Source organism: Phymastichus coffea, unplaced genomic scaffold (assembly GCF_024137745.1).
Source record: "Phymastichus coffea isolate CEN01 unplaced genomic scaffold, Cenicafe_Pcof_1.1 PCOF00158, whole genome shotgun sequence".
Taxonomy (NCBI): domain Eukaryota; kingdom Metazoa; phylum Arthropoda; class Insecta; order Hymenoptera; family Eulophidae; genus Phymastichus; species Phymastichus coffea.
Window position 1 is genome coordinate 296,162 of NW_026706969.1, and position 27,948 is coordinate 324,109.

At 30.3% G+C, this 27,948-nt stretch overlaps 7 protein-coding genes across 14 annotated transcripts; 2 read left to right on the forward strand and 5 right to left on the reverse strand.

Moving 5' to 3' along the window:
- Positions 1 to 570: 570 nt before the first annotated feature.
- LOC131672748 (antichymotrypsin-2-like) lies at positions 571 to 3,281 on the reverse strand. Of its 2 annotated transcripts, none has more exons than XM_058950175.1 (8): positions 3,154 to 3,281; positions 2,731 to 2,861; positions 2,435 to 2,617; positions 2,149 to 2,359; positions 1,856 to 2,070; positions 1,599 to 1,778; positions 1,389 to 1,524; positions 571 to 1,324 (listed from the first exon to the last, which is right to left on the reverse strand). In XM_058950175.1, the coding sequence occupies exons 2-8, from the start codon at positions 2,830 to 2,832 to the stop codon at positions 1,173 to 1,175; spliced, it is 1,179 nt and encodes a 392-aa protein (XP_058806158.1). In that variant the 5' UTR covers positions 2,833 to 2,861; positions 3,154 to 3,281; the 3' UTR covers positions 571 to 1,172. The 2 variants fall into 2 exon arrangements, with proteins under 2 accessions (XP_058806158.1, XP_058806157.1); XM_058950174.1 differs by lacking the exon at positions 3,154 to 3,281 and adding an exon at positions 3,041 to 3,146.
- On the forward strand, positions 3,255 to 6,269 carry LOC131672747 (rab5 GDP/GTP exchange factor). Its single transcript, XM_058950172.1, has 7 exons — positions 3,255 to 3,856; positions 3,919 to 4,268; positions 4,348 to 4,575; positions 4,650 to 4,906; positions 4,993 to 5,124; positions 5,205 to 5,450; positions 5,544 to 6,269. The coding sequence occupies exons 1-7, from the start codon at positions 3,681 to 3,683 to the stop codon at positions 5,970 to 5,972; spliced, it is 1,818 nt and encodes a 605-aa protein (XP_058806155.1). The 5' UTR covers positions 3,255 to 3,680; the 3' UTR covers positions 5,973 to 6,269.
- A 262-nt stretch (positions 6,270 to 6,531) lies between these two features.
- Positions 6,532 to 9,957, reverse strand: LOC131672760 (D-glucuronyl C5-epimerase). 2 transcript variants are annotated; one of them, XM_058950200.1, is made up of 5 exons: positions 9,621 to 9,957; positions 9,370 to 9,517; positions 9,175 to 9,303; positions 8,200 to 9,101; positions 6,532 to 8,118 (listed from the first exon to the last, which is right to left on the reverse strand). In XM_058950200.1, exons 2-5 carry the CDS (start codon positions 9,508 to 9,510, stop codon positions 7,587 to 7,589), a joined length of 1,704 nt encoding a protein of 567 aa, XP_058806183.1. In that variant the 5' UTR covers positions 9,511 to 9,517; positions 9,621 to 9,957; the 3' UTR covers positions 6,532 to 7,586. The 2 variants fall into 2 exon arrangements, with proteins under 2 accessions (XP_058806183.1, XP_058806182.1); XM_058950199.1 differs by having other exon boundaries at positions 9,587 to 9,957.
- A 200-nt stretch (positions 9,958 to 10,157) lies between these two features.
- LOC131672772 (synaptonemal complex protein 1-like) lies at positions 10,158 to 12,502 on the reverse strand. Of its 2 annotated transcripts, XM_058950221.1 has the most exons (8): positions 12,028 to 12,502; positions 11,825 to 11,969; positions 11,547 to 11,755; positions 11,331 to 11,477; positions 11,014 to 11,252; positions 10,753 to 10,929; positions 10,484 to 10,646; positions 10,158 to 10,402 (listed from the first exon to the last, which is right to left on the reverse strand). In XM_058950221.1, exons 1-8 carry the CDS (start codon positions 12,175 to 12,177, stop codon positions 10,328 to 10,330), a joined length of 1,305 nt encoding a protein of 434 aa, XP_058806204.1. In that variant the 5' UTR covers positions 12,178 to 12,502; the 3' UTR covers positions 10,158 to 10,327. The 2 variants fall into 2 exon arrangements, with proteins under 2 accessions (XP_058806204.1, XP_058806205.1); XM_058950222.1 differs by lacking the exon at positions 10,158 to 10,402 and having other exon boundaries at positions 10,515 to 10,646; positions 10,728 to 10,929.
- A 130-nt stretch (positions 12,503 to 12,632) lies between these two features.
- LOC131672773 (uncharacterized) lies at positions 12,633 to 15,103 on the reverse strand. 3 transcript variants are annotated; one of them, XM_058950224.1, is made up of 9 exons: positions 14,919 to 15,103; positions 14,452 to 14,659; positions 14,236 to 14,380; positions 13,910 to 14,118; positions 13,690 to 13,836; positions 13,369 to 13,604; positions 13,106 to 13,285; positions 12,877 to 13,039; positions 12,633 to 12,800 (listed from the first exon to the last, which is right to left on the reverse strand). In XM_058950224.1, exons 2-9 carry the CDS (start codon positions 14,605 to 14,607, stop codon positions 12,756 to 12,758), a joined length of 1,281 nt encoding a protein of 426 aa, XP_058806207.1. In that variant the 5' UTR covers positions 14,608 to 14,659; positions 14,919 to 15,103; the 3' UTR covers positions 12,633 to 12,755. The 3 variants fall into 3 exon arrangements, with proteins under 3 accessions (XP_058806207.1, XP_058806206.1, XP_058806208.1); XM_058950223.1 differs by having other exon boundaries at positions 14,452 to 14,701; XM_058950225.1 differs by having other exon boundaries at positions 14,452 to 14,735.
- Positions 15,104 to 15,669: 566 nt separating this feature from the next.
- LOC131672792 (splicing factor 3B subunit 1) lies at positions 15,670 to 23,831 on the reverse strand. 2 transcript variants are annotated; one of them, XM_058950254.1, is made up of 19 exons: positions 23,766 to 23,831; positions 23,620 to 23,693; positions 23,242 to 23,420; positions 23,077 to 23,160; positions 22,872 to 22,998; positions 21,221 to 21,300; positions 20,963 to 21,136; positions 20,648 to 20,864; positions 20,173 to 20,577; positions 19,627 to 20,090; positions 19,181 to 19,538; positions 18,813 to 19,105; positions 18,387 to 18,734; positions 18,140 to 18,322; positions 17,871 to 18,059; positions 17,557 to 17,732; positions 17,196 to 17,468; positions 16,904 to 17,120; positions 15,670 to 16,820 (listed from the first exon to the last, which is right to left on the reverse strand). In XM_058950254.1, exons 2-19 carry the CDS (start codon positions 23,651 to 23,653, stop codon positions 16,662 to 16,664), a joined length of 3,960 nt encoding a protein of 1,319 aa, XP_058806237.1. In that variant the 5' UTR covers positions 23,654 to 23,693; positions 23,766 to 23,831; the 3' UTR covers positions 15,670 to 16,661. The 2 variants fall into 2 exon arrangements, with proteins under 2 accessions (XP_058806237.1, XP_058806238.1); XM_058950255.1 differs by lacking the exons at positions 22,872 to 22,998; positions 23,077 to 23,160; positions 23,242 to 23,420; positions 23,620 to 23,693; positions 23,766 to 23,831 and adding exons at positions 21,586 to 21,646; positions 21,914 to 21,946.
- Positions 23,832 to 23,937: 106 nt separating this feature from the next.
- On the forward strand, positions 23,938 to 27,864 carry LOC131672759 (large ribosomal subunit protein eL21-like). Of its 2 annotated transcripts, XM_058950197.1 has the most exons (9): positions 23,938 to 24,064; positions 24,149 to 24,287; positions 24,448 to 24,929; positions 25,009 to 25,331; positions 25,407 to 25,650; positions 25,728 to 25,903; positions 25,987 to 26,091; positions 26,769 to 26,940; positions 27,350 to 27,864. In XM_058950197.1, the coding sequence occupies exon 9, from the start codon at positions 27,364 to 27,366 to the stop codon at positions 27,841 to 27,843; it is 480 nt and encodes a 159-aa protein (XP_058806180.1). In that variant the 5' UTR covers positions 23,938 to 24,064; positions 24,149 to 24,287; positions 24,448 to 24,929; positions 25,009 to 25,331; positions 25,407 to 25,650; positions 25,728 to 25,903; positions 25,987 to 26,091; positions 26,769 to 26,940; positions 27,350 to 27,363; the 3' UTR covers positions 27,844 to 27,864. The 2 variants fall into 2 exon arrangements, with proteins under 2 accessions (XP_058806180.1, XP_058806181.1); XM_058950198.1 differs by having other exon boundaries at positions 25,407 to 25,903.
- The last annotated feature ends 84 nt before the right edge of the window (positions 27,865 to 27,948 follow it).

Sequence of the window (27,948 nt, forward strand, 5' to 3'; positions counted from 1 at the left end):
ACTATGCTCACCCTAGATGAAAGGACATTTGACCGCACGCAATAGAGCTTTATTCTGAATTGAATACAAGTTTTTCCAATGTGCTTATAATTTATGATCGTTGACAGTCGCAAAATGTATCGACAGGAGTACAGTTATTCGAAAAAAGCGCAGGCGAAAGGTCACTGTGCGCGCAATTCTAAATAAAAAAAGGAAAGTGTCGTGAGTGCTAACCTAGAATGAAAAACGAAATTCAGTTCGCGCGGCGCGCGACGCCATGTGCGAAATGAGCTAGTCCCTGGTGCCATTTATGTACATGCAATACACATACTGCGACACGCTCGGAAAGGTCGCGCACTTGCGCGAAAGGCAGGGATATGTCGTCACGGATTACGCTGTGCGTGCGCCAACGCACGAAACACCTTGCTGCCATTGTTTTTTTTAATTAATTTCCATTTCCGCTTTGGAGCACGAATGGCTATCGAAGTTTTGTTTGCGAACGAATGAATAATGTTTGACATTTAAGACGGCCAGAAAACATTCTTTTTATTTTTTTTTTTTATTAAAGAAAACAAAAAGTTGTATCGGTAATTTTGTATTATGACAAGATATAACATTATAAATAAAAAAATTTGGCTAACTAGAAAAAAAAAATTTTTTTTAATTGCAAATCAGCGTGAATGAATTAAATTTTGGAAGGGTTTTTGGATAATCGAAATACCCTTTGGATCCTTTTGGACCCGGATTTATAATAAGTCTGCCGACACTTCGGTGACGTTGTTTATCACAATTTTTAAGGCAACAACGTTAGTCGAACGTTACATTCTGATCGCAAACTCGCCAACTCCCAATCTTTTTCAATTATTAATTTGACTACCCAACAACCCGAACCCTTCCTATGTTTAATCGATACTGTGAGACACTTAAAATAAAGCATCTATAAATAGAGTGAAATTTTAATACAATTTTCACACAAAATTATCCATTAAGATTTGATTAAGTATTTTCTCTTGAATCGCTATGCTATAATTATCATAATTTTAAAACAAATTATACATCATCAAATTGTATAAATAGGAATAAAAATATATAACTGCCTAATCTGAATAAAACGTTATATAGAAAGAATTAATAAACATTCGTGTATAAAATTATCACACTTTTCACTGAACAAAAATTGTATAAAAAAGTTTTTATAGTTCATCTTTAACTTCTCCTAATTTCCGGATGCTACCAATAAATAAAGGAATATTACTTGGCTTGTGATTGATGATAAACATAAATGGATGATCCACTTTAAAATAATCACTCTTTACAATCATCCTTCTCGATCTTATCTGAGCAACTACAAAATTATTATCATCATAAGAATTTCAAAAATAAAATGTTTCTTAAATAATTGAAATTACCCGTTGCTGCGGCTGCTTCAGAACCTTTTTCATCGACTTCTACAAACAGTTTTTGCTTTATTGTGCTTACATACACTGATTCATGAGCAAGGTTATCAAAATTAGCTGTTTCTTGGAATATTGATGTGATCCCAAACTACCCATATTAAAAATTATATTAGTGATCTCAATTAAAATTATGAAAAAGTTTTCTTTTAATAAATTAATTACTTTTTGTAATGGTCTTTTCAAATCTAAGGTGTTTTCTAATTTGAATTTTGGTAAAAACAATTCGACTTCTTTCATGAAATAACGTGCTCCAGAAACTAAATGCCATTCAAAATGTTTTTCTAGATTATGTAAACCATCTTTTTCTTTTGGCAGTATAATAATCATTTCAAAAACTTCACTCTAAAAAACGTATATAGCATTATTTACTAATAATACTTTTGGAACAATGATTATGATCAAAATAAATTTATTTTTACCTTATATTTCAATTTTATAAAACTAGCATCCAGACTAGGAATAGTACCATGAGGTAAATTGATCGTTTTGTACATTGTTGGTATGAAAGTTGTAATGCCATTGATGCTATAGAACTTCCTTTTCTCTGTAGATTGAGGATCAAATGGTTGTAGCCAAGCACTTTTAAAATATAAAGCATTAACTAATATAAGACTTGTATAATCATCAATATCACCTATGAGTAAAACAAAATATTTAATGAAAATTGTTGAAATGTTAAATTATACACAAATAGTAGAAAACAAAAGTGTACTGGAACTGAGGATATCATTGATTTTTCCTTTCGTCTTATCTTTAATCCATGAATTCACTTTTCTAGAGGAACCAGGACTATCTTGAACATTTATATCTTCAATGTTAATTTCATGAATGTCTTTACTGATAGATAAGAATTCTTGTTTCAGTGAAAAATTAGTACTAATAAAAATAGCATCAGCTATTTCTAGCTCAGCTTCTCTAACGCTCTGCATAAAAACAGAAAATATAATGATAACATATAAAACAGATTAATTACATCCATCAAATTAACTCAACCATACTCTCAAACTTTTCAATAATTGTTTGAACTCATTTCCAAGTTGACCAGGAGTGAGCAAATATAAACCTGATTTCAATTGCTCTTTTGTTACCTCATCAGCTCCATGAAACAGTACTGATAAAATAGTATAAACACTGAATGATGAAATTAATATGTTGTCCTGCTTTTGGTTTGATGTTAATATCTGCAAATAAATTAACTGTTTAATAATAATTTGAATTGAGAATTCTAAAGAAAATAAATTTAAATAAAATAAAATATAAAGTAAAATAAATAAATTTCACTTAAAGTTTTTACTTGAATAAATTTTGAAGAAAATTTGTTACAAGAATTGGAGATGGATTGACAATCTTCAGATTCTTGACATTCATCTTGAAAATTTTCGGTACTAAAAACCATTTTATAACTCGATAAATGACTAATGATACCTAAAAAAGTTAAATAAATATTAATAACCATGAAGAATGGGTCGAATTAAACTAATAATATTCATCTGCAAGTATTTGTTATCACGGTTTTTGCACTGATGTAAGAAAAAATTTTTTATAGACAAGTAAAAGTCACATGTAAAAAATAATTTATTTCTATACTTAATCATATACTTAACAATAAAAAAGAACTCGATGCACCAATTTAAGTTTCATTGTGAAAGATGTTTTTCAACAATAATTGAAGACTCTTTATGTTTATAACCTTACACTTTTTAACTTTTTGAATCACCTGAATCATCATAATATCAACAGAGAAAATGATTGGCTCTTGCAGTTTCAAGCCAAGTGTAGTTGAGCCGCTGCTCGCTAGGATGGGATACCTAGATTAGTCACCGACTGACCGTGTAACTGCAAAAGCAAATTATATCTGCCGTCTGCAACTACTGCAAGTTTCTAAGGAATCTCAGCCTCGGATCAAACTAAACGTCAAACCAGAGAATACAGAACGACACCACTTCGCTATAATTCAATAATTCTTTGGTCAAACAAATTGGACAGAAAAATAATAAAAACATTGGTCGTACTACGTCGTTTACAGCAAATTAGAATCGGAAACTCAAGTTATTAATATTATTTTTGACTAAACGAGTATATCCTAAGAAGAAATCTTGCACATGCGCTACTTTTTCATTACGTCAACTAATTTTTGATTAGGTTATGGATAAAAAATTACTTTTTTGAGCAAACAAACTCTGAAGATTGAAGAATGTATAAATAAATATTCAATGAAAAAGTGTAACGTTTTAAAAAATCACTATGTATTCAATAAAAACTCCGAAATACCGTATTGATGAGTCAGACTTGAAATGTAAAAATGGATGTGATTATTATGGAAATGTTGCTTGGAATGGATATTGCAGTGTTTGTCATAGATTACAACAAAAAGCTTTACAAGAAGAACGTGAGCGAGCTTTGCAACAAACTCGCGAAAGGTAAATTGATTAAGTTATTTTTAACCAATCAAATAACCATTACTTTTACAACTATTACGCAGTGAAAATCTGAGTCATGTAGAAAGTCAACATCGTTATCAAGATAAAAATAAGTCAAAATTAACTGCATTTAGTAGACTGAGAAAGCTACCAACAAGAGGTCAACAGATATTGAGAGAGTTGTATAATAGTAGTACTACAGAGCTCCAAAAGATTGAATCAGACAATCATGATTTAATTTCAATGTTTAATAAAACTATAGTAGGTAGAGATGTTTTTAAAAAGATCAATTATTTTGTCAATGAAATTGTAGAATGTAAAGATGGTAAAAAAATCGAGAAATTATCTGATGTTACTCAAAATTTTTATCAAAATTTTTCTAAACGAATGGAAGAAAGTTCTATATACAAAGGTAAATTGATAAAATTTTTAAATGTATGTATTAAGTATGTAATAATCTAATATTATTGATATTTTATTTCCATCAATAGATGTGCCTAGTGACATTAGAGAAAGACTTCTTGACTATGTTGAAAGGTATACAATGACATTACTGTATAGATTTCTGTTTTGTCCTCCATACACTAATGACGAAGAAAAAGATTTAGATATTCAAAAAAGGATAAGACAATTAAACTGGGTAAGTGGTAAAAATTTAGAATGTAAAATACAAGAAACTAGTGTTGAAGTCAGAGAACTTGTTTATACATCCATGATGGGTATGTATTTCATAATGGCAATCAATTGATGATAATGTACAAAAGTAGTATAACAACTATATTTTATGTTATAGATTTGTTGAACATGGATGCTGCTAAAGCTCCTCAAGAAAAACTGGCATGTATAGTCCATTGCTGTAGCAATATATTTCTTTTGTTGCAACAATCTGTTGGTGGTCCAGCATCTGCAGATGAGTTTTTACCAGCTTTGATCTTTATTGTTCTCAAAGCAAATCCAGCTAGGTTGAAAAGTAACATAAACTTCATAACAAGGTTTTGTAATGCTAGTCGACTTATGACAGGTGAAGGTGGATATTACTTTACAAATCTAGTAAGATTTATTGCATTAAATAAATTTCTTGTATGTATTAATCTGATAATTTTTACTTTTAAATTCTGTTTATTTTTATTCTACAGTGTTGTGCTGTATCATTCATTGAAAGTCTAACTGCAGAATCTTTAAACATGACTGAAAGCGATTTTAACGCATATATGTCTGGTGAAAGAGTACCTGCTAATACATGGGAGTCTGCACTTATGATCTGTGAAGTAAATTACTTTACATTTAAATGAGACATTAAAATGACACAATAATAGTTTATTTGTAACTGATAAATATTTTTGTTCAGAATCTGCATATGATCTGTGAAAACATCACAACTCTCCAAGAATTAAAAATAGAAAATGAAAATATTTTAATGCAAGCCAATGAAATGAAGCAAGATATAAAACAGTTCAGAGAAAAAATAGAAGCTAGTGTTATTGCAGCTATTGAAAAATCTTCTCTCATTATTAAAAAGAATCAAAAGGTTCCTACAAATTTAGATTGTGATAACGAAGAGTGTCCTGAATTGCCTTCTCCAATTACACCAAAGGTAAGTCATTTAGATTGATACTATTAAGATTTGAACTTGAATAGTTATATTATTTTTATCTCTCAATAATATTTCAATAATATTCCTCTGCAGATTTATACTCAGGAACCTGAAAATCAAAATCAACCACTTGATGACTCTTTGACAAATCAACAGAACTTGAAAATCGGTTCAAACAAAGATTATTCAACCCCTTCTCCAACTTTTGATTTTCCATTATTTGGAATGGATATCGGAAAAGGAGACGATGATACAAGTTTAATTAGTTTAGACCCTCATAGTGATAGCACAAGTAATGACTTTCAGGTACCTGAAAAAAGTACACCTAATAGTTTATTAGACGATATTCAGTACAGTAATGAAAATCTCCCATCTCCTTTGAAACCCACAACTTCACTTCAAGAAGATTATCACGGTTTTGCCATTCAAGGCTCAACTATCCCAACAATTCCGTGCAACACAGGAGACTCGTCCTATAACTCTTCAGAATTATATTCAGAAAATTTTTCTAGCAGTTCATAGAAAAACAGCTAACGATTTTTCAAAGTTTAATCAAATAAATTCATTCAAAATTTTAACTGAAAACTGAATATTCACTCATTAAAGCACTTCAGAATTCTAACAACTGTTTAACAATTATTTTCAGAATATTCGTTTGATAGTAGGCAAAATCACTTTCAATAATTAGAAATTTTAAAAACGATGTATTGTATTATTTATTTGTAGCATATATACATTATTAACTGTTTATTATAAAAGATCTGTACATAACAAATATAATGGACTGTAAAAAGATTTTTTTTATAATTATATCTTTAATGTAGGATTGCTTAATAAAAACAATTAAAAAGTATGTTTATAGGGATTATTATTATTTCATGATAATAAAACTAGTATGTAAAAATACACAATAATAACGTTTTCTATAATAAATTTTTAATATCAATATTTGTTTCTTTTTTTAAAAAAATCGATTTCACAAGACTATTAGTACGACATTCATAAACTAACTTTTTTACAAAAGTAATTGCAATGTACAAAACTTTCTGTAAAACAAAAAATACAAAAATAACAAATATTTGCTAAAATAAAAATATATTAACTGAACACTATTTATTAATATCACAAGTCACATGTAACAATTGAGTATATAAAGAAAATAAAAAACTTGCTGGAATGTTTGTTCATAAAAAAAGCTGCAAATAAAAGTTCATTTTCATAAATTTCTTGATTACAAATTATCTACGATCAAATATTTAGTGCAGTCAAACTTTGGAATGTTTGTCAAATATATCTGTTCAATATTTTGACTTTTTCAACACACTACTTGAGCAAACAACATTCACTTGCTGAACACTTATGAGTATCACCAATATTTACAACTACCCTGTTAGACTAATTTTATTTTATATCGCAAGCACTTTCATAAAAATTAATTATGTAATTAAAGTGAGCTATGTAATTGATATGTCTAAAGTCCTAATTAAACGGTACTCTATATATTTAATTTTTTTATTTTATGAAAATGAAAATAAAAGTGGCACTACAGAAAATCCAAACTTTTTCTGTCTATGAGCAGTTTTTAAAAGCTATAACTATACTATTTTTACAATTCAGTATATTTATTACTAATATCTGTTTGCCACTTATACCAATAGGATTCTAGAAATATGCTTCTAGGAAAATACAAAAATTGAGATATTTGATCATCCGCGTTAAATTCCAATCTCATAGCTACAGTGGTCGTCAAATTTACAAAAAGTATTGTATTGTCTATAGAGAATCACAAGATTCTATAATCATTTATAAATATATGTGTATCAAACAAAAATGGACATTCTACCTACAAAGTCATAACATAAACATCATAAGTACTTTTTCTTTAGTGTAAAAATTAGGCATTGACTTATCAGAATTAGTCGTTAAAATTATAAATATTTCTAATAGTATATATAAACTCTGTAAAAATATATAATACACTAAAAATTGCAACCTTTAGGCTACAAACATATTTTGTACACAATAATCAAATAATCCCGAGATGTCACGGCTTGAAAATTTAAAAATATAACTTTACTTAATTTTCTATGCATTTATCAAATTGTTCTATAAAACTCATTTATATAAAGTCTAAAATCAATTATGAGCTGCCTTTTTGCCTTCCATATATTGTATCCATCGCTCAGAAGTTGTTATAAAAATTGGGTCATTATCAATCGTTATCAACAGCAGAAGTTGATTGATGTGAGTTGAATGATAATCCCATCGAGCTAAATTTGGTGCTGTTTTCAACGTGAAGTGTCGAAGATCATAGGTGGTACCTGATCCCGTGTCAAAGAGAGTTAACATGTTTTTTAAGGAATTCATACCTTCCTCAAACAGTTTTTGCGCTTCTTTGGCATCTTTCCTAGATGCTATACTTTTTAGATCATAAAGCCCAATGAGAGAATATATAAAACCATTAAGAATAAATGATGAAGGCGTCGTTGGATACTCCTCATACCATACGTATTTATCTAAAAAGTATGCTGCCACTCCTCCCTTGCTAGATAATACTCTAAATGGTCGTAAGCCTCTAACAGCTGCTTGCAAATACTTTTCATCCCTAGAATGATAATACGCTCGAGAAAGAACAGATATTGCATGTCCTTGACCCATGCCAGAATACCTAGAATGAACAAAATGTTATGTTTGAACCTTAGATATTTTTAAAATTCAATAAAATTATATTTATTAATATTATTCTTACCATCCTGGTTCAAGAACAGCCATTCCATTAGCAACTTTTCTTCTGACAGGATTTGACCACCCACCAGAAGTAACATTTTGGTTTGCAACAAACCACCTAGCAGCATCATAAAACTGCTCCATATGTTCACTTGTAGATAAAGTAAGATTATCAATCATTCCAGAACCATTCAATATAATTCTAACAACTTTTAATTTTGATCTTGACAATTTCTTTTTAGGTTTTTCAATAATACTGAGGCCCTTTTGTAAATCAATCATTAGGTCTCTAGTTAGACGTCGCCAGTGATTATATACTTGTCCTATTCCATAGTAGATATGGTTATTATGTGTTTGAATAATTAGATTGTTTGTCACATAATGCAAATAATATGTGTCTTTTTTCTCTCTCAATTGTAACTCAACAGTAATACTACCATTGTCTTTAATACAGAGATCAAGTTTAAGCATAAGTTTCAATACTTGATCTATTTTTGTGGAAATTCCAGAAGTAGTTGTTTCTGGAGTAGCATATTTCATTACATAACTATTAATATGTTTATCGTAGATTCGACTCATCACTGACCCCTGGGGCACTATCCATTCTTGTTTAGTCTTATCTGCATCTTCAATAATTTTTTTTACAGATTCAGGCTCAGTTAAATTCTTACTGTAATGGGACAGTCCAAATTGTGCTATTTGCGTTGGATAATAATATCCTTGACTTTCCCATTGTGTTGAAATAGGTACACCATCAATACCACTTACACATTTTACTCTTTCCCTTACTTCAACATTATAATTTTCAAATGTCATGAACACACCTCTAGGATCATATTTCACTTTTCTATCATTAATTTTTGAATAACTATGGTACCATTCAAATATCTCTAAGCCATCATTGATAACTATTTTACCATATATCTAAAAGAAAAACATTACACTATGTTCATACTATTCAACTTAACAATAACAAATTATAAAAAATAAATTTCACCTCAAAGTATTGATGTATAAAAGAGAAGGGAATATAAACCTCATCACCTTCCTTACGACAACTGACAGTCTTCTTGCCATTAACAAGACAATCAATTTCTTGATATCCAAGTTCACTAGTCAAGTGTTCCTATTAAATTCATGCTTTTTAATACCTAATCAAAATATGACTTTAATATGATGGAAAAAATCTTACTTTATGCTGAAATTGAGACTTCCAATCTGTGCCACTGAGGAAAAAATTACCATTGCAGTTATTCCATAATGTGAATATAGAGCTTAATACACCAACAATTAATATCAGTAAAAATGTCTTGAAATTAATTCTCATCATCATATATAACCTGTCGATCGAATTAGAGTTATGATTATGTTCTTTATAGAAGTGTTTTTTCGTAAAGAAAAACGTTTACTTTGATGATTGCAGAAAGCAAAATACTCAATCACCTCGTTGGTTGAGCCGACGAGCATTTTATTAGGAAGAACCTAGTTTGACTATGATTTATTAAACACTAAATTTAAATAAAATGATGGTATTGCACATTCTCAAGCTTTATTTTTCGTCATAAGTTTCCTCTCGCCAATTAAATTACCATCGCCATATGTGATATACGGTTAAAACTATCGATAAATGATAAACTTGCACTCTTCCTAGAGACGACTTGAAAATATAAGGATAAGTGACCTAATTACTACATTGTAGCTAGTCGCGAGGTAAAAATGTTCGCGGAGAAAGTTGTCTACCGAGAATACACTAGTTTCCATTTTTCCAAATCCGGTAGCCGTCGTCTGCTAACCAACCATGTCTACCATGTATGTATATAGATGTATAAGCACCAACCGATCAACATCATATGATTTTCAAAGTTAGTTTAATTAATGCAGATATAAAGTTGAAAATGAACAAAAAAAAAGTTTCTGCAGTACAGGGAATAATTATATTTCTTTATAATATTTTGAATAATTTCAGACACTAACACAAAAAATTAAGAATATCTATAGATCTTAGAAAAATATAAAATTGGGTTATTCACACACAAGTCACAGTTTAAAATCTATTTACATGTTTTCAGTAACAATAAATATTATGTCATCTTTTACGTTGAAAATACATTATATAAAACATTAATTAAAAATACTTTTACTTATAAAAGTTACAAATTAAAACTTTTATTTCTATTAAGATTCTTTGTAATTGTGTCTACTACAGCATCTCTTAAAGAAAGTTCCTAAAAGAAAGTACAGCATTAATATACATTTACCACTCTTACATACTTAATACTAATTAACGATTAAAAATGAATTATTACCTCTGCAATTTCGTTTTCGAAATATTTCTTATATTCATTCACAACATAAGCATTATTTTCTTCAGATGCCATGATTGTTTTTAACTCATCCTCTAACATATTCTTTTTCGCATTAAAATCTTGTTTTAATTCTTCTACCAAATTTTTTAGAGAATTATACTCTCTGAAATACAAATTATCAAATATAATATTAGTTTATATTCATAAAAGAAAGAGTTCATAAAAGAATAAAAAAATCATTTACTTTAAACTAATAACCGAGGAATTACCTTTCTTTAGCGGCATATTGATTGTCCAGTTCAAACAATAACTTTTCATGCCCTTTGAAATCATTTTCTTCACAATTGTTTGTTACATTAGTTATATCAAAAATCGTCCATTTTTCAATGTCTGCTTTCAAGGCTTTGAGTTCTTTCTCTATGCATTCAATTTTTTCAACAGTTTCTCTATTACAGTAAAAATATCACAAAAAAAAATTTTGTTAAACAATATTACTTTGATGAATTTGGAAAAAAAACTCTTTAACTCACTTCAATTTCTTAAAAGTATCATTTGTATTAAGTGTAAACTTTTCATTGAGATCTTTGACAAGCTCTTGTGCACTCTCATTATTTTTTATTTGTAATTTTTTCCGTGTGATGGATTCATTTAGTACTTGTCTTTCTTCTGTCTTTACTTCTAACATTTTCATCAACTCTTTTGAGCGGGCTGCATATTCCTCAGGAGACTTTACAATCTTTGATTGTAATTCTGATGTAACTTTGTGCATCTACATAAAAACACAGATCATTTAGAATTTAAATGATTAAAAATTAATGATAATTTTGAAAATATAAATAACTTTTACCTGTATTGTTTTTGCTTTCAATTCATTACATTTTTTAGAAGCATCCTGATGTTTTATCATAGCATCTTTGACCTGACATTCTAGTTCTTTCGATTTTCTATTGTTTGCCTCTATTTCTTGACTGATTTCATCAATTTCTTGTTGTATCTTGATTAAAAATTAAATTTGATAACAAATAATTCATGATGCAATACCCTTAAATGCTAAAAAACATACCCTTTGCTTTAATTCTAATTTATTTTCTTGTTCATGAATTGTACTTCCTATCTTTTTGATAATATCATTCTTACTATCTATCATTTCTTCGATATCTTTTTGTCTGTTTTCGAATTCTTCTAAGGTAATTTCATTTTCAGTTAATTTATTTTTAACATATACAAGAAAGTTGAATAAAATTTTTATTTGTCTCCGTGCTCGTTTAGGGCCTATGATACAATAAAAATTTGTTTTATATGAATGTTTATCAAATACAAATATTTTAATATAATAATTACCTGGACTGGTAATATCTTTGAGAGATAAATCTTTAAGAAAAATTTCACCACAAAATGAGGATATTGCTGAGTGTAGATTGATAGCTTTGATTGCATCTGATGCTGATTCAGGACAAGAAAGACCTTCAAGTTGTTCAGGCGTTGACTACAAATAAGAAAAAACATTATAAGAAGCAATTATTTTGCAGAAAATTTGGTATTACCTTAGATATTTCATTGCCATCAATGTTGAACTTATGTAAATATTCTGTTATAAGATAAGTCATAAAACGTTCTGTTGGGTTTTGTAAATCAGCCATATCTACTCGAATATCTGCTTCTTGCAGGACACTTTGAAGATTTTCCGGCTCCATTTTAAAGCAAACTGTTAATCTTTATTCTTTTGACTGCTCAGTGTAAAATTCAGAGGCTCTAAACGTATTCGTATAATTAATAATAGTTTATATTATTGAGTTTTTTTTTATAACACTTATAACCTAAAATTTATGTTTCAGCACTGTTTATTTAGTTAAAGTAGTGGTATGACCGGTAAATATTTATTATAACACTTGTACTGCAGTAAATTGTTAATAAAAAGCATTATATAACTATAAAGACAAGGATATTAAGTTAATTTTATGTTCACTGTTTACATAGCAAACTGAGTCAAAACATAACGACAACCGCGCACTAGATATTTTGAAATACCGCAATTCTATTGGTTACGCTATTTGTAATGTGATTGGTTAACCATTATTCGATTGTGTACACATTAATTATAATGACTATGGTGAGGTGAGATTAGAGATAGATCATTTGTAAACGGAAATGTAATTTTTTTTTTAATTATTTTACTATAAAATTACTTAATTAAAAATATTATTTCATGTAGAGAAAATAACAACAATGAGGAATATTGGAATAAAAGATTTTATAAACTGAAGTTTTACTTTTAGTTCTTTACGAATTTATTCAAATCTTTTCTAAAGGCGTATTCCTAAAAAAGTAAAAAACGTATAAGGAATTCAATAATAAATTTTAATTTCTAAATTTATTATTTTGAGAATAATCACCTCGGTTAGTTCATTTTCAAAATGAATCTTATATTCTTGCATAAGTTTAACATACTCGCGTTCAGCAACGATAGTTATTTGTTTCTCTTTCTGCAGTTGACCTTTAAGCTTGCTCTGTTCATTGTAAGAATCTTCCAATTTCTTTTTTAGCGTATCAAGATCTCTGTATCAGAAAAAATAATTATTCCATTAACGATAATTCATGGAATAATTAGTAAAAATAACTGACCTTTGCTTTTCCACTTGCTGATTGTGTAATAGAGAAAGAAGTCGCTGATTTTCCTCCAAATCCAAATCTTCAGGCAAGATACTGATTCTCGTGTTACTTGATCTACTCTCAAGCATGACAATTTCTTCATTCAATTCGCTTAACAGCCTTTTAGTAGTGATTAATTTTGCTGTTGTTTCTCTAAAATTCGTAAAATAATATTGCGTTTTAATTTAGCATAGATTCATTTATTGTAAATTTTAAAACCTTATAACGGGATTTACTTTAATTTTTTTACAATATCCATAGTGTCTTTCGCTTTTTCGTGACACTCTTGTATCATACACTCCGATAATCCATTTTTTTCTATTTGGGCTTTTTTGCCATTGATACAATCGTGTAAAATTTGTCTCTCTTCCATTTTTTCCTTCATCACATTTTCAAGCTCTCTTTTCCGATCGATATACTCTTCGGGTGATGCAACGATTTTATTTTGTAAGTCTTTAGTTATTTTATGCATCTATACAAATAACATTGCATTGATATGTTTTATCAAATGTATCATTCAATATTTGATAAAGATCAAATGATAAATTATTCATTACCTCGTGAAGTTTTGCTTTTGAATCGTTTACTTTCTTTAAGCTTTGCCGATGTTCAGATTTGATTTGATTAATATTTTGTTGCAATGCCTCGCTTTTTTTTTGATCTTTTTCCATTAAATTCTTCAGTTGTTCTATTTCCTTCTTTAACTAGAACATTTATGAAGTTAATTGTAAAATAGTAAGCTTTTGTTTTTCCGTAAAAACATTCAAACTAGCATACTTTTTCCTTGTACTCAAATTTCATTTCTCGATCATGAATAATCGATCCAGTTTTAGCTATAAACTCTTCTTTTCTGGCAATAAAGTTTTGAATCTCTTTGTATCTGTTTTCAAGTTCATCAAAAAGATGTTCTTTTTCAATTTTTTTACTCTTTACGTACAAGTAGAAGTTGAACAGTACTTTGATCTTCTTTATTGTTCTCTTATATCCTGAAATGTAATAGACAAAAAAACTTTTATAGAAAGACCTATACTGTTCCTTACCTACAATCAATATTAATATTTAAACGGTAATGGTTTAGGCATTAGGAAACAGGTAAACTTTACCTGGATTTGTAATATCTGTAAGAGTAAAATCTTTCAAAAAAATTTCATCGCAAATTTTCGTCAAAGCCGCATGTAAATTAATAGCTTCGATGGCATTGAGAGCCGATTCTTCGCATGAAACGCGATTGAGTTGTTCAGGAGTTGGCTAACACAAGTTATTTTTTACAATTAAGTTTGAATCTCGTTTAATTATAACCATTTCATCGTTTTATTCACCTTTGCGATTTCATCACCGTCAAATTGGAATCTTTTGAAATATTCTGTCGCTATGTTTATCATAAAAGATTCTGTTGGATTGTGAATCATATGTAAACTAACGTCAATTCCAGCATCCAAAATAATTTTGTATAAATATTCATCTTCGTTTTCCATGATTTAAGCCTCTCAAATTGAAAATAGTATCCTTTGTGACTAAGTGCAGAATCTAACGTAACGAGATTGTATTTCAACAAATATTGAACATTTACTGCAAATTATCAATACTAACTTCAGATGAGTGTCTTGCATAAAATAATATTTTTAAATTAAACCGATTTATAATTTTTATAATTAGTCAAATATTTTGTTTTGGTTAAATTCATAAAAATAGCTTGAATAAATTAAAAATATCTGATTCGTTGTTAATCAGAACTACCTATACGAATATTAAAGGAACATGATTTTTCGATAATATATGTACTTACCAATTGTATTCTTTTGAGAATAATATTATACTATTTAACTATAACAACAATTATTAAAAGCTTAACGAATTATATAAATTGTTTGTTACTTTATAGCATCAAACCAATTTTTGTATTACAGCTAAAATTTCCTTAATTCATGAAAACAAAACATAATACTAGAAACCTCTAACCGACATTATGAAGGTTACACTTACACATTGTAACTGCCAGCTGAATTTACTTCTTGTCTCACCCCTAACCACCTGATGCCGCAGGAGAGGGAGAAAAAGCTTCTCTATTCTACATTATCCACATCTTTTTCATGCGACCATTTTTCGGTTTAATCTGTCGCTAATATTTTATAATTTTATTTTATGCTTGAATGAAAAAGTTATTATGAAATAGCATTCTAAGGATCGCTTAGAAAAATTAAATCTAATATTAGAGATTAACCTTATTTTTCCCTAATGTTAATTTTTTATTATCGTATAGTTAGATTGAATATAAATGTTTTTATGATATATAAAAATAAAAAAAATTAAACACAAATAAAATTAACCTTATTTTTCGTTCAATGTTAACATTTAATCAAAATGGAAATATTTGTGACCTTTTATTAGTGTCTCGTAATGAAATTGAATAAATATAAAAGAATTTTCTTATGCTATACAGGAAGTGAAAAATAAAATACAAACATAAGAAAAATCAAATATGTAATTTAAACATTTTTCTTCTCAAAAAATGTTATATAGAATTCATTGTACAATAATCAAGAGGCAAGTCCGACAAATTGAAATGTGAGATATAAATTAGAAAAAGATCGAATAATACGTTTCCAAATAAGTGAAAACTCAATTAACAGTTATGAACCAATCTACTCTTACTAGTATTCTATTGTCAAATACAACGTATTTACGAAGTGAAACATAATAAAACTTCTTATTAAGGTCTCTTTAAATGTATGCATATACCATATGAAGATAAGAAATTTGCCTCCTTAGTTTCGTTGCCAATATATATAATAACGCAGAGAAAAGTACACAATTTAATAATTTCGTATTATATAATTTCATTGATTCAAAGACAATACGTTTAAGCAAGCCGATTCTTTAAAAGTAATTGTTATAAATTTGTTCTTTAATAGAGCATTGATATAGCTAAACCGACATAATCTATCAGTTTGTCTAAAAAATCGATACTTAATATTTATGATAAAGAGGACTTTTCAAAATAATACAGAAGACAATACAAATGTGGGAAAGTATTCTTATCTTGTGTGGTGTTTACACTCAAGCGAAACAAGGATGGATTTAAATAAATCATGGAGCATCGAAAATTATCTTCCAAATATTCCGTGCGCAAAGTGCGAAAAAATATCGTACGATATATATTTAGGATAGAGATTCTCGTTGCGTGTGACTTTCTATCCTGAGTTCATTTGAGCGTAAATTCCACACAAGACAAGAATCTATTTTCCCGTACTTATGTCATAATATATTACTACTTAATAATCGACTTGGCCAAACAATCATTTTTTGATTCGATGCTATATACAACACTATGTTGGTAATATACATTAAAAATTTTTTTTCGCGTTATTATACATATTCGAGAAATAACTAGGAAGAAAAGTTGATCAAATAGATACTAGGATACTGAAAATTCCTTAGAGCATTGAAAATTTTATTGAAAGCCATTGCGTAAATACGTTTTAAGCATAACTATTTAAAGTAAATCTTAGAATTTATACAAAATTAAAAATTACAAAATATAATCCAATTCGTATCTAATGTACTGATTCTTTGGGTCATTCATGATTCTTGGATATCCTGCAACAAGGGCATCTTGACCTCCAATGTAAAGAGAATTGTAAATTTTCCAGTACACGTCACGTACTTTTCTTGCAGGGTGGAATAATCCCTGAAAAAATGTATATCATTATCCAATAATATTCGAATGCAAAATAATAAGTATAAAAATTGTTAAGTAAATATCATATTTACCTGTAGTGTATATTGAAGAATTTTCACTGGTCCTAATGACACTCGAAGTCCATCAACAGAATCCATAAAAGCTTGCACTAAATGTGGCGAAGTCTCGAACACGTTTGGCCAAACATAATTCAACAAATGTATCAATGCATCTTCACAGCCGAAACCGTGGACTCCTAGAGCCATGTGTTTGATTGCTGCACACGCAGTTTGTCGATGTACTAAGTCTCTGTAAACATATTGATAATAAATAAATAAAATTAAGCAATTGCTTTTGATTCCACAAAATTAAAAAAATACAAACCTATCCATGAGGGCATCTTCAAGCAAGGAGCCAACAGCGTATATATAATCTTTACCCATTTCTCCGATATACTCAAACAAGAACGATAATGATTTTAAAACACCATTTTGAACATTCAATTCTGGTACTCTGTATTCGTTCATAAGTGCAGGCAATACTGTGAATGGGCTACAAGTTTCAGCGACAATGGCAATAGCGACAGTGGTACAGACACGATTTTGACGTTCTTGAACTTTAAGATTATTCAACAGTGTAGCTAATACATCATGAGGACTGTAACAATAATAAATTTATATTATGTTATTTCAATTATTAAAAGAATGACAAAAAACTATTCAACTGCTGTCTGATTATATCTTACCCAATGGCTTTGGCAATATAACCAAATGTATTTACAGTAGCTCGTCTAATTGCTTTCTTATGTGCTTTCAATAATTCCAGAAGTTCAAAACAAATTCGCATCCATTCTCGAGCTGAGACATATTCAGGTCCTCTATCGGCTATTCTACCAACTAAATCGATACAATTTTCTTGTACCTAACAAATACAAGAGAAAAACCAGTTAATATAAATGACTTATCACACACACACACGCACACGCACACGCACACGCACACGCACGCACGCACGCACGCACGCACGCACACACACACAATTAAGATTGAAATAACTTGCTTTTTCGTGTCTGTTTTTCAAAATAGGTGTTAATCTAGGAAGTAAATCTTTAATAGGCGGTGTCATTTTTGTCATTCCAATAACATTGACGATAGCTTTCAAAGCTCCCAAAATACTGCCTAATACTTCAGGGTACTCTTCACCCAGATACTCGTAAAGTACAACGCCCAAATGTCCCATGAGTTTTTCCTATAAAATATTATAAAATCTTTGTTACATATAACAAAAGAAAAAATATTTAAAATAATATTGCTGAACATATAATTTACTTCTTGACAAGTTTTCATGACGACAGCAATTCTAGAAATAAGATCAGCAGCTTGTTGTCGAACTTTAGCTGACTTATTGTTAAGTCGCCACAATATCGTACCACAAATCTGTGGTAAGTAAGGTTTTACACGTTTACCTAACGTATTCACGATGGTTCCAAAACCATTCAACATTACAACATCCTGAAAGAATGAAAACGGACATTTAAATTGCTTAATATCAATACTTTTGAAATAGCAATTTTACCTCAGTCGTCTGTTCTTGAAAAGCGTATAGAATGCCATCAATAAGCTGTTCTTCAAGACGCGAATCAACATCAGCAGCTCCCAAGTTACCCATAATTTTCTCAATAGTTTCCATGACCATCTTTCTGTACTGTTCGTTTTCATCTTTCAAATCATCAACGATTCTGTTGATAATTTCTGAAGCACCAACTTTATTTGCAATTTCAACAGTTGTATCGACAAGTTGTCGGTAATTTCGCCGATCCAGAGCCATCCTATGATTCCAGAAGTGTTTGAAAAAGTGCGGTAAAATTTCATCCTTGATGTACTGAGCTTCCACACCATCTGTTCCACAACACTGTTTCACTACCTATAGATACAAAAAATTAAGAAAACCTTAACTTATGTCAAATACAAATCTAAAAAATGACGAAGATATCAATTTTACCTTTAATACAATTTTCTTCATTTCTTCGTCTGGAGACTGGAACTCACGAATTAAAATCAACATTACTTCACGAGTATAGTAGTTAGCGTATTCAGCGTCCATGAGAGGAATTAAATAACCGATAGCTTTTAAGAAAGCAGCTAAACCTTTGCCTCTATGTGTACGAATACCCTTCCACAATGGTTTCAGTACTGAGTCAAAGCTTTCAATACCATATGGTGTAGCAGCTTCGGCCAAGGCTGCTATAGCCAAAGCAGTGATTGTCCGGACTTTTTGTTGTTCATCTACAAGACCTGTGAAAATAAATAAAAATAAAACTTATTCTTTTAACGGCAAAGGAATGGTAAAATCTTACTTATCGTACTCACCGTGTTCAATAATTTCTACTAAACTCTTTAAATGCGGTAAAATAGCACAACCCATCAGAATAGCGATTTGTTGTACGATTTTGATACCAGTGTGTCGAGCTTGCCAAGATTTCTTACTTCTACACACAGCTTTTAGGAAAGGCAACAGCGAAGGAATACCTAAAGCCGAAGCTACAACAGCAAACGCTCTGGCTGTTGTATTTCTTACGTATTCGTCGATATTGTCAATATCAGGTCTCATGGTTGAAATCATAGTAGCTAAACCTGCAGCTTTGGCCAAATTTGATATGATTTCTCTGCCTTCTACACGCGCGTAGTAGTCTTCGTCAATAAGTAAAGGTTCAATAACAACAAGAATCTACAATTAGAATCAAACTCAGTTTAGAGAAAATATTTCAAAATCATAACAATTTTAACTAGAACATAGCAAAATAAATTTGACTTACTTTGTGTACGTATGGTCTTACTAAGTCATCTAATTTGTATAAAATACGGTCAATAACTTTTACAAGTAAATGTCTCTCTTGATCTTCCAATGTAGGCGACATAAGAAGGGGTAAAATTTGATTAAACAATGGTCCAGCACCAAATTCTCTGGCTTTGTCCGTGATTTGTCGTAAAGCAGCTTTACGCATCGGTGGAGTACCGTTTTTAATCTTGAGTAATAACTTCATGATTTTTCTTTCTTTCTGTTCTTCTGGACTAAGAGACTCTTCGTCCACGTCGATCAGAAGTTTATCAAAGTATTGTGTATCTTCTGGCTTCATAAATGGTAGATTGCCCTTCGGCTGATCGGCAATCATTTTTGCACTTTTGTCTTCCGTTTGAATGAAGAAGCCTTGCGGTGTACTTGCGATGGGAGTTGGAGTAGCCGTTAGTTTTCTTCCGGGTGTTCTAATTGGTACGTAACCTATATTTAAAAAGAATAAATTTTATTAATATTAATCATACAAACGTTTATTGAATTTGATGCATAATAAATTGCTCATTACCTGCAGGAGGTTGTAATACTTTGTAACCAGGAGGGAACATAGCATCCAAATCATCGTCAGACAGCATTCGATTCCTTTCGTCGATCTCACGTTCCCACCGGTAAGCTTGCAACTGTTCTGGTGTCATTGACATAAGATGACCAGGTGTGGGTGTAGCCATTCCCATAGCTTTTGGACCCACGGGTGTTGTACCACTGGGAGTAAGAATTGATGTCTGATGCGGCGTAGTGAGCGGTGTCGCGGGTGTCTGCGGTGTCATAGATCCGGGCGTTTGTGTCGAGGGAGTCTCGTCCCACCTACTCCTTCGCTTACTGGCCGATGGTGTTGGTGTCTCTTGAATAAGTTCACCCACGACTCTGTCCGTCCTGGGAGTTTCCGCCCAGCCGCTACCGTGACCAGGTGTTTCTGTGGCACATTCATTAGTTAAAAATAGTAGTATAAATTGTGCTGATCAATAGTTACACGAATGTGTTACCTCTTTCTGTCTTGGGTGTTTCATCCCACCTATTTCTACGACTAGAAGACGTGATCTTATCATGTGGCGTTTCTCGACCAGGAGTAGTAGCTCCAGGCGTTGCATGTCCCGGCGTTGCATCCCACATTCTGGTGCTAACACCTGGAGTGGCTCCGGGGGTTTCACCTCCCTTGCCATGACCAGGAGTTTCGTCCCAACGTACTGCTGCTGGTGTAGCCTACAAAATAGGTGTATACATAAATGTGTGTGCGTGTGTGTGTATGTTCTATATTTGTTCAATGTGTGAGAAATTATAAGTATTGACAAAATATTTACATCAGCTGTATCCCAAGAAGTTGGTGTAGCCGCTGCACCGGTAATAATTGGCTTTTTAGGAGTTGGTGTATCGTCCGTTTGATCCCAACGACCTCGTTTCTTTGGTGCTGGTTTGGGTTCTCCATTTGATTTCAAAGTTCCATCTTTTGCTTTTTCGGCTAATTTCTTACGGATCTGTACAAAAATCAATAATAGTAATAATAATCACATCAAATTGTAAATAAAATAATAACTTTAAATGATGTATATATAGCTTACCTCTGATTCTTCTCCTTTCAAAAGCTGCTCTTTCATAATCTCCGTATACGTCCTCGAACCGACATCGGGAGTTTTTCCACCTGCAATCAAAAAATAAAAGTCACGCAAAGCGCAACTGTTAGATCCTGAGCAATACAAAGAAAAAAGTTTGGTTTTTAATTGACTGAAATCTCCTACTTTAATCGAGACGAATGTTATGCCCTTAGAATATTTATAGGATATTCTAAGAATAAGCTACTGATTGAACTTCGGATTCTTACCCACTTTGAATGAGTTTTATTTTTCAGTAAACAAGATGAAAACCTAACTCAAAATATAAAGCAGGTAAAATAGTTACATCAGTAGCTGGCATACAATATACGTACGTGAAATTTGGTGCCATAGGGAGCACTGTCCGGCTCATGTCATCCAGTTTGTAAATGATATCTAAAAATCAACTCTGATCTTGTTATTAATAATATATGCACTCAAAACCATTCATACTGATTCATATGGGGTACTTTTCAAACCTGTATGATAAGATAAAAATTTTCAATTTTTAATACATTTTAATTTAATTATAACTTTAAACCAGTCTATCTAAATTAGATGTTCATGCAAATCAATAAAGTTATTGAGAAGAGAAAATTATTATCTATATCAATTGAAAAACAGGTTGAAATAGAGGACTTTTACAACTTAAAGTCGTATAACCTTCGACTTAGTATCCAGGGTAAGCCGATGATTCCAAATGTGTAGACCATCACTAAGATTGGAAAAAAATGCAGGAATTAGTACGTATTTGGAAGAAACACATTCATACAATCCACTCAAACCAGCTTACAAACTATACACATCCTATTCTTTTTTTGAATGAATAAAAGCTAGTAATAGACCAAGTTGTTCCCTTAATAACTGCCAGTGCAGAAATGATACACCAAGAACATGAATGGTACAAATAAGAAATTAAAAGTGACGATGAAAGTAAATTTTGCTTGCCTAAATTTTTTATACTACAAATAATGTATGAACGATGTGCAAATGTTTTCTTACTACAACACACAATCATCAATGATTCATGAAATTTTCAATGACAGTTTGTCATTGATTTATGTGTAACAGCTTACATAACCTTTTAAAATAAAGTCACACAAACTTTTCATTTTACACAGTTTATAAAGGGTAACAAAATTTAAAAAATTTAATTTTTATTTTAACACAGAGACGAATTATACTATATCATTATACATGCTAATCAGTTTTTCCATTTTTCAAATTTATTAAACAATAACAAAGATCAGGTGACCTTATTTGAAAAGTAGTCTTATGTGATCAAGTAACTGAAGAATTTGGAAAACATGAACTTTATGTAATCATTATAATTAATTTTATAAAAACAATTAAAGTACTATAATTAGATTTTTATTTGAATTTTTACTGAAAGATAATATTATTTCCTTGCAGAAATAGTAGAATTTAAAAAACTAAAGTTCATGTTTTTTTTATATCTCTCATTAACTAAAAAATAATATTTTTTGAGCTTAAAACTGTTTGACATAGAGTAACCTTGAATTGAAAAAAACAATTCATCTTGAAGTATTTAGTCCTTCTAATATTTTGAAAAAATTACCTGAATTTCAAATAAACAAGTATTTTAAAAAATATTACTAACCTTCAGCAAAAGGATCAACACGTTCTGGAGAAATAATCATGCGACGTTTTCTTTGTCTATATTCATCTTCTCTATCAGCAATTGTTGGTCGTCTTCTATCAGCAAAGGGATCATAATCTTTCTCACTCTAAAAAATAATAGTTATGTCATTAAATAAAATTATATGTTAATATATAAATAATCTGTTTGAATTTGTTGTTCTTACCTGTGCTATGTCATTAAGCAAAGCAGCTGGAGCATTAAATCCTTTCTTATTAGAGCTAAATGTAGTTGGTTCATAATCATCATCCTATAATAAAACAAATGAAATTATAAATATTATTATTAATTTTAAATTCAAGTAATAATTATATATATATATAATACTTACATCAGGTTCATCATTAGCAGCAATAGATGTTACATATCCATCAAATTTACTGTTAGCTCCATCATAATATTCATCATAATATCCAGATTTCCCATCAAGTCCAAACTGATTTTCGAGTGTAGTAGTGGTTTGTATTGTTTTCTTTTTTTCTTGAATTTCTCGAATGTGAGCATCAATTTCTGGAAGCAGAAAATAAATTAACCAAATAATCAAGAGACAACTTCTGAGTTGCTGTCTAAAAATTTGATAGTATTCCGCATATGTTTTGTAAAAGATGTATATAGTAATAATTATAATCACATTATCACTCAAGTATTGATTACTTAAAAAGAAAATGCTAAGGTAATTCAAGTGATGATAATCAAAACGATTTCTTACCATCACTCGTCCGGGGAATCTTGTCCATCTCCATTTTTATTATTGTAAGGCTTTCGCCTTACACACCGAATATTCTAAAACAATAACACAGTTTATAATAGCTGTTAGAACAAAATCACATATTACTAAATAAAATGATTGTTTACTTTTTTCTCAGTTAGACGCTTATACTTTACAATTGCTAACACGATACTTTCGGCGTGGAAGAAAATCCGCCATTTGCAATTCAATATGGTAGAATATATAGATAGGACAGCAGTGATGAGAATCCGATGACGCTACAAAAACTTTATCTACAAAAAATCATTTTCATGAAGTCGAGACGAATCTATATCGTTTGTGTACACCGCAGTTAGCTGTTATATTTCTCGTTCCAGTTTCAGTGATGTTTACATTTTCGAAAAAGATTCCGCGAAAACATTTTTATTGAAAAGCCGTAAATACTGTACGAATAGATAATTTTCTAAATTAATTAATTATATTGGTATACTATACTAACATAATTAATATTATGTTCAATGATATGCAGATCAGAATTTTCAATTATAATACACTAGAGCGAATTGAAACACAGTGATTATATTAGATGTATCATATAGTTCATCGAACCATGGAGACTGTATACGTCTGCATGCATCTAACTCAACTATTCATTTTAACCAATAGTGGTATGTAATTATATATTATTGATAGTAAAAATTAAATAATAACAATTATTTCTACTATATTATTAGCAGAATTATATAAGCAGCTTTGATAATTCAAATATCATATATCTTGAATGATTTAATAATATTTAAAATTAATGACATGCTCATAAAACTTTAGAATTGGGAAAATTCTTGACTGAGCCAAGTTTTTGGAGACCACACTCGCGCCGTCATGCAAAATGTATTCAATTGCAAAGACAATAATACGTTTGCGACTACATCTCTAGATAGAACCCTTAAAGTCTAGCAATTATGGTGGTAACAAGCCTTACCTTATCTGTGGTGCTGATGATCGTTATGTTAAAATTTAGGTTGATCAGAACAAAACTTGTATTCAGAATTTAGAAGGACACAGAAAATATTACAATTATCTGCTTCTATCCTGAGTTGCCAATTATACTGACTGGATTATAGGATGACACTATAAGGATTTGGCATGCTGGTACCTACAGGCTTGAACTCGTCTCATCTATGGCTTTGAAAGAGTTTAGACAATTACATCTACAAAAGGTTCTAATAATGTAGCTATTGGTTACAATGAAGGTAGTGTAATGCTAAAAGTTGGTTGTGAGGAACCAGCTGTGTCTATGGATTCTCTTGGTAAACTTACCACATATGCAATAACTTTCATGTTTCATTGTAAAGATCATTACACTTAGAAAATTTTTTATGTATATAGGTGGTAAAATTGTATGGGAAAAACATAGTGATATTAAGCAGGTCAATTTGAAAGTACTTGGAGAAGAAGCTCAGGAAGGTGAAAAGTTGTCATTAAATGTCAAAGACATGGGTGTTTGTGAAATCTATCCACAAACAATTCATCACAATCCTAAAGGAAGATTCGTCGTAGTTTTTGATGATAGTTTATTATTTATAAGCTTATAGGCTTGAGAAACAAGGCTTTTGGACAGGCTTTTTGAAGTTGTCTGGGCTGCAGATTTGAGTTAGTATGCTGTCAGAGTTTATCATACCGATATTAAACTGATCCAATATCTGAAGGAGGTAGTTTTATAAATAAATTGCTATAACTTCTAGATAAAGTTGATAAATACAGTAGAATTCGTTTTTTTATTTTAGGTAATAGCTTTGTTCAAAAATTATAAAATAATCAGTACAGTCTTCAGTAATTGTATACAAAGTTGATCACTTCAGGCTATTATTGTTTTCTGAATATGGACCAATGAATTAGAATCTTTCACATCTAATTTTGCGGAAAATACATGCACATGTATTGGATCATTTACAAAAGCAGCTGCATATAATAGAGTACAAGGGAGAATGTTAATTTGCTATTCTCACAAGAAAAAATTTGCAATTTTAGGTAAAAACTCTGAAAAAATTTCTGAAGCATGTGCAGTTGATTATTGTAATAAAGATTAAATGTTTTTAATTTTAAAGGCCATACAGAATTACAAAATGTAAAAGACCATTGTCTTTTATTATGGTATTTATATGGTATTTAGTCTGGATAGTACAGAAGCTTGCAAACTAAATGAATTTTTCATAGCTAATTGTATACAATGGCGTTAAGACTGTATTAGTTCATGATGAAATGAAAATTACTCACATTAATGGTAGTACATATAATGTGATAATATTGTATGACTTGAATTAAGAATTAATCGCTGTAATTTATATTTCTGTTTTGGAAGTGAAGAATGAATTGAAAAAATATTTACCAGGAATGATTCTGTACTGACGAAATTTTGACTTCAAAAACTCCATTTAATTGAAGATTTTCTGTACTCATGGATAATATAAAGTAAGTTATGGTTTTAGTTATATGAATGTTGATTCTTTCTGGCATTGTTTTATAAATCATACTACTGTTGTAAAGTGAGTTTTGGAAAAGATGATCCAGAAATTCATGCAGCTACTATATACATTACAGAACAAATAAATGCTGACAAACCATTTTCAATATCCATTTGTTTAAAGGACTATTTAGGGCACCGGCTAGCCTTTTTATGCGCTTCTATTATATTATAGGGTAGCTACGCTTCGGTTTTTAATAGACCAATAATCAAGCTTTTGAACCTAAGCTTTTGAAAGAAGCTACTTCATTAAACTTCTTATATTTAGGGTATACTGTATTTCTTTATTATTTTTGAATTGTATAATATCATTCAAGATATATATTTAAATTATCAAAGCTGCTTATATAATTCTGCTGTTAATGTAGCAGAAATAATTGTTATTATTTAATTTTTACTATCAATAATATATAAATATATACCACTATTAGTTAAAATTAATGAATAGTTGAGTTAGATGAACTATGATACATCTAATATAATCACTGTGTTTCAAAAGAGTGAATTTGCTCTAGTGTATTATAATTGAAAATTCTGATCTGCATATCATTGAATATAATATTAATTATGTTAGTATAGTATACCAATATAATTAATTAATTTACAAAATTATCTATTCGTACAGCATTTACAGCTTTTCAATAAAAATGTTTTCGCGGAATCTTTTTTGAAAATGTATCACTGAAACTGGAACGAGAAATAGAACAGCTAACTGCGGACGTATGTGTACACCCACAGCCATTAAAACGAAACGAAACGAAACGAATTACTTTTTCCTAGAGATTTGGTTAAGCAACGTAAGTTTTTATCACTTTTTTCTAAATATTTTATTGTTTTTGTCAAAAAAACCAAAAATATCGCGGGCTTTCATGAAACAATAATCAAACAATTTTCCAAATCAATTTCCCAAAATATATTATAATCTTATAATAGTCAAAACGTAAGTAGTATTTTGTAACAAATTTGGCGCAAGTTGACACGTGTGTTTTGCATTGGTTTTTGTTTCTACATAAAATTTGCGATATATTGCTAATTACACTTGGAAATCAGATTTCATTTATTTCAATTTAATTATTTTGGGCAAATACACCGCTGAAAAACTTGTCTAATTCATTTCGTTCACACAATAAATCTAACCTAACTTTAGTCAATTTCAAGCCCTCTTAGTATGGAAGTTTAATTGTTTAAAATTATTGCATTTTCTAGTTAAGTGATCCAAAATGACAAATTCCAAGGGTTACCGCAGGGGAACGCGAGACCTGTTCTCGCGGAAGTTCCGTAGACACGGAGTCATCCCCTTATCTACCTACATGAAGGTATATAAAGTTGGTGATATTGTTGACATTAAAGGCAATGGTGCTGTGCAGAAGGGTATGCCCTATAAAGTGTACCATGGCAGGACTGGAAGGGTATTCAATGTTACCCAGCATGCTTTGGGAGTTATTGTCAACAAAAGAGTGCGTGGACACATCATTGCTAAAAGAATCAATGTCAGAATTGAGCACGTTAACCATTCCAAGTGTAGAGAAGATTTCTTGACAAGGGTCAAAGAGAATGAGAAGCTTCGTAAAGAAGCCAAAGAAAATAGGGTCCAGGTGTCCCTTAAGAGGCAACCAGCCCAACCAAACCTGGCACATGTTGTATCTGGCAAAGATAAGCCACGACTGTTAGCTCCTATACCCTATGAATTTATAGCATAAGTTGGAATAAATTTAATTTGTAATAACTAAGATGGTGTTTCTTTCATTTGTATTTACAACATCTGTACACTCACGTGGATTGAATCGCGACCCCCCCCAGTTAGG

What these genes read in the sequence shown, in the direction of transcription:
- LOC131672759 (XM_058950198.1), top strand. Translation starts at nt 27,364, where the DNA reads ATGACAAATTCCAAGGGTTACCGCAGGGGAACGCGAGACCTGTTCTCG.
- LOC131672748 (XM_058950174.1), bottom strand. Translation starts at nt 3,077, where the DNA reads ATGAAACTTAAATTGGTGCATCGAGTTCTTTTTTATT. An exon ending in GCATCGAGTTCTTTTTTATT is followed by an intron (nt 2,862 to 3,040) that starts GTTAAGTATATG and finishes TAACTTTTTTAG; the next exon opens with GTATCATTAGTCATTTATCG. An exon ending in TTATAAAATTGAAATATAAG is followed by an intron (nt 1,779 to 1,855) that starts GTAAAAATAAAT and finishes TACGTTTTTTAG; the next exon opens with AGTGAAGTTTTTGAAATGAT.
- LOC131672760 (XM_058950200.1), bottom strand. Translation starts at nt 9,510, where the DNA reads ATGATGATGAGAATTAATTTCAAGACATTTTTACTGATATTAATTGTT. An exon ending in AGTCTCAATTTCAGCATAAA is followed by an intron (nt 9,304 to 9,369) that starts GTAAGATTTTTT and finishes TGAATTTAATAG; the next exon opens with GAACACTTGACTAGTGAACT. An exon ending in GCTGTTCTTGAACCAGGATG is followed by an intron (nt 8,119 to 8,199) that starts GTAAGAATAATA and finishes TGTTCATTCTAG; the next exon opens with GTATTCTGGCATGGGTCAAG.
- LOC131672773 (XM_058950224.1), bottom strand. Translation starts at nt 14,607, where the DNA reads ATGGAAAACGAAGATGAATATTTATACAAAATTATTTTGGATGCTGGA. An exon ending in AATTTGAGTACAAGGAAAAA is followed by an intron (nt 13,837 to 13,909) that starts GTATGCTAGTTT and finishes TAAATGTTCTAG; the next exon opens with TTAAAGAAGGAAATAGAACA. An exon ending in CAGCAAGTGGAAAAGCAAAG is followed by an intron (nt 13,040 to 13,105) that starts GTCAGTTATTTT and finishes TTTCTGATACAG; the next exon opens with AGATCTTGATACGCTAAAAA.
- LOC131672792 (XM_058950254.1), bottom strand. Translation starts at nt 23,653, where the DNA reads ATGGAGATGGACAAGATTCCCCGGACGAGTGATG. An exon ending in TTCAAGAACAGACGACTGAG is followed by an intron (nt 18,323 to 18,386) that starts GTAAAATTGCTA and finishes TCATTCTTTCAG; the next exon opens with GATGTTGTAATGTTGAATGG. An exon ending in TGAAAAACAGACACGAAAAA is followed by an intron (nt 17,733 to 17,870) that starts GCAAGTTATTTC and finishes TGTATTTGTTAG; the next exon opens with GTACAAGAAAATTGTATCGA.
- LOC131672747 (XM_058950172.1), top strand. Translation starts at nt 3,681, where the DNA reads ATGTATTCAATAAAAACTCCGAAATACCGTATTGATGAGTCAGACTTG. An exon ending in CTGCACTTATGATCTGTGAA is followed by an intron (nt 5,125 to 5,204) that starts GTAAATTACTTT and finishes ATTTTTGTTCAG; the next exon opens with AATCTGCATATGATCTGTGA. An exon ending in CTTCTCCAATTACACCAAAG is followed by an intron (nt 5,451 to 5,543) that starts GTAAGTCATTTA and finishes ATTCCTCTGCAG; the next exon opens with ATTTATACTCAGGAACCTGA.
- LOC131672772 (XM_058950221.1), bottom strand. Translation starts at nt 12,177, where the DNA reads ATGGAGCCGGAAAATCTTCAAAGTGTCCTGCAAGAAGCAGATATTCGA. An exon ending in AATTAGAATTAAAGCAAAGG is followed by an intron (nt 11,478 to 11,546) that starts GTATGTTTTTTA and finishes TTTTTAATCAAG; the next exon opens with ATACAACAAGAAATTGATGA. An exon ending in TCGAAAACGAAATTGCAGAG is followed by an intron (nt 10,403 to 10,483) that starts GTAATAATTCAT and finishes ACTTTCTTTTAG; the next exon opens with GAACTTTCTTTAAGAGATGC.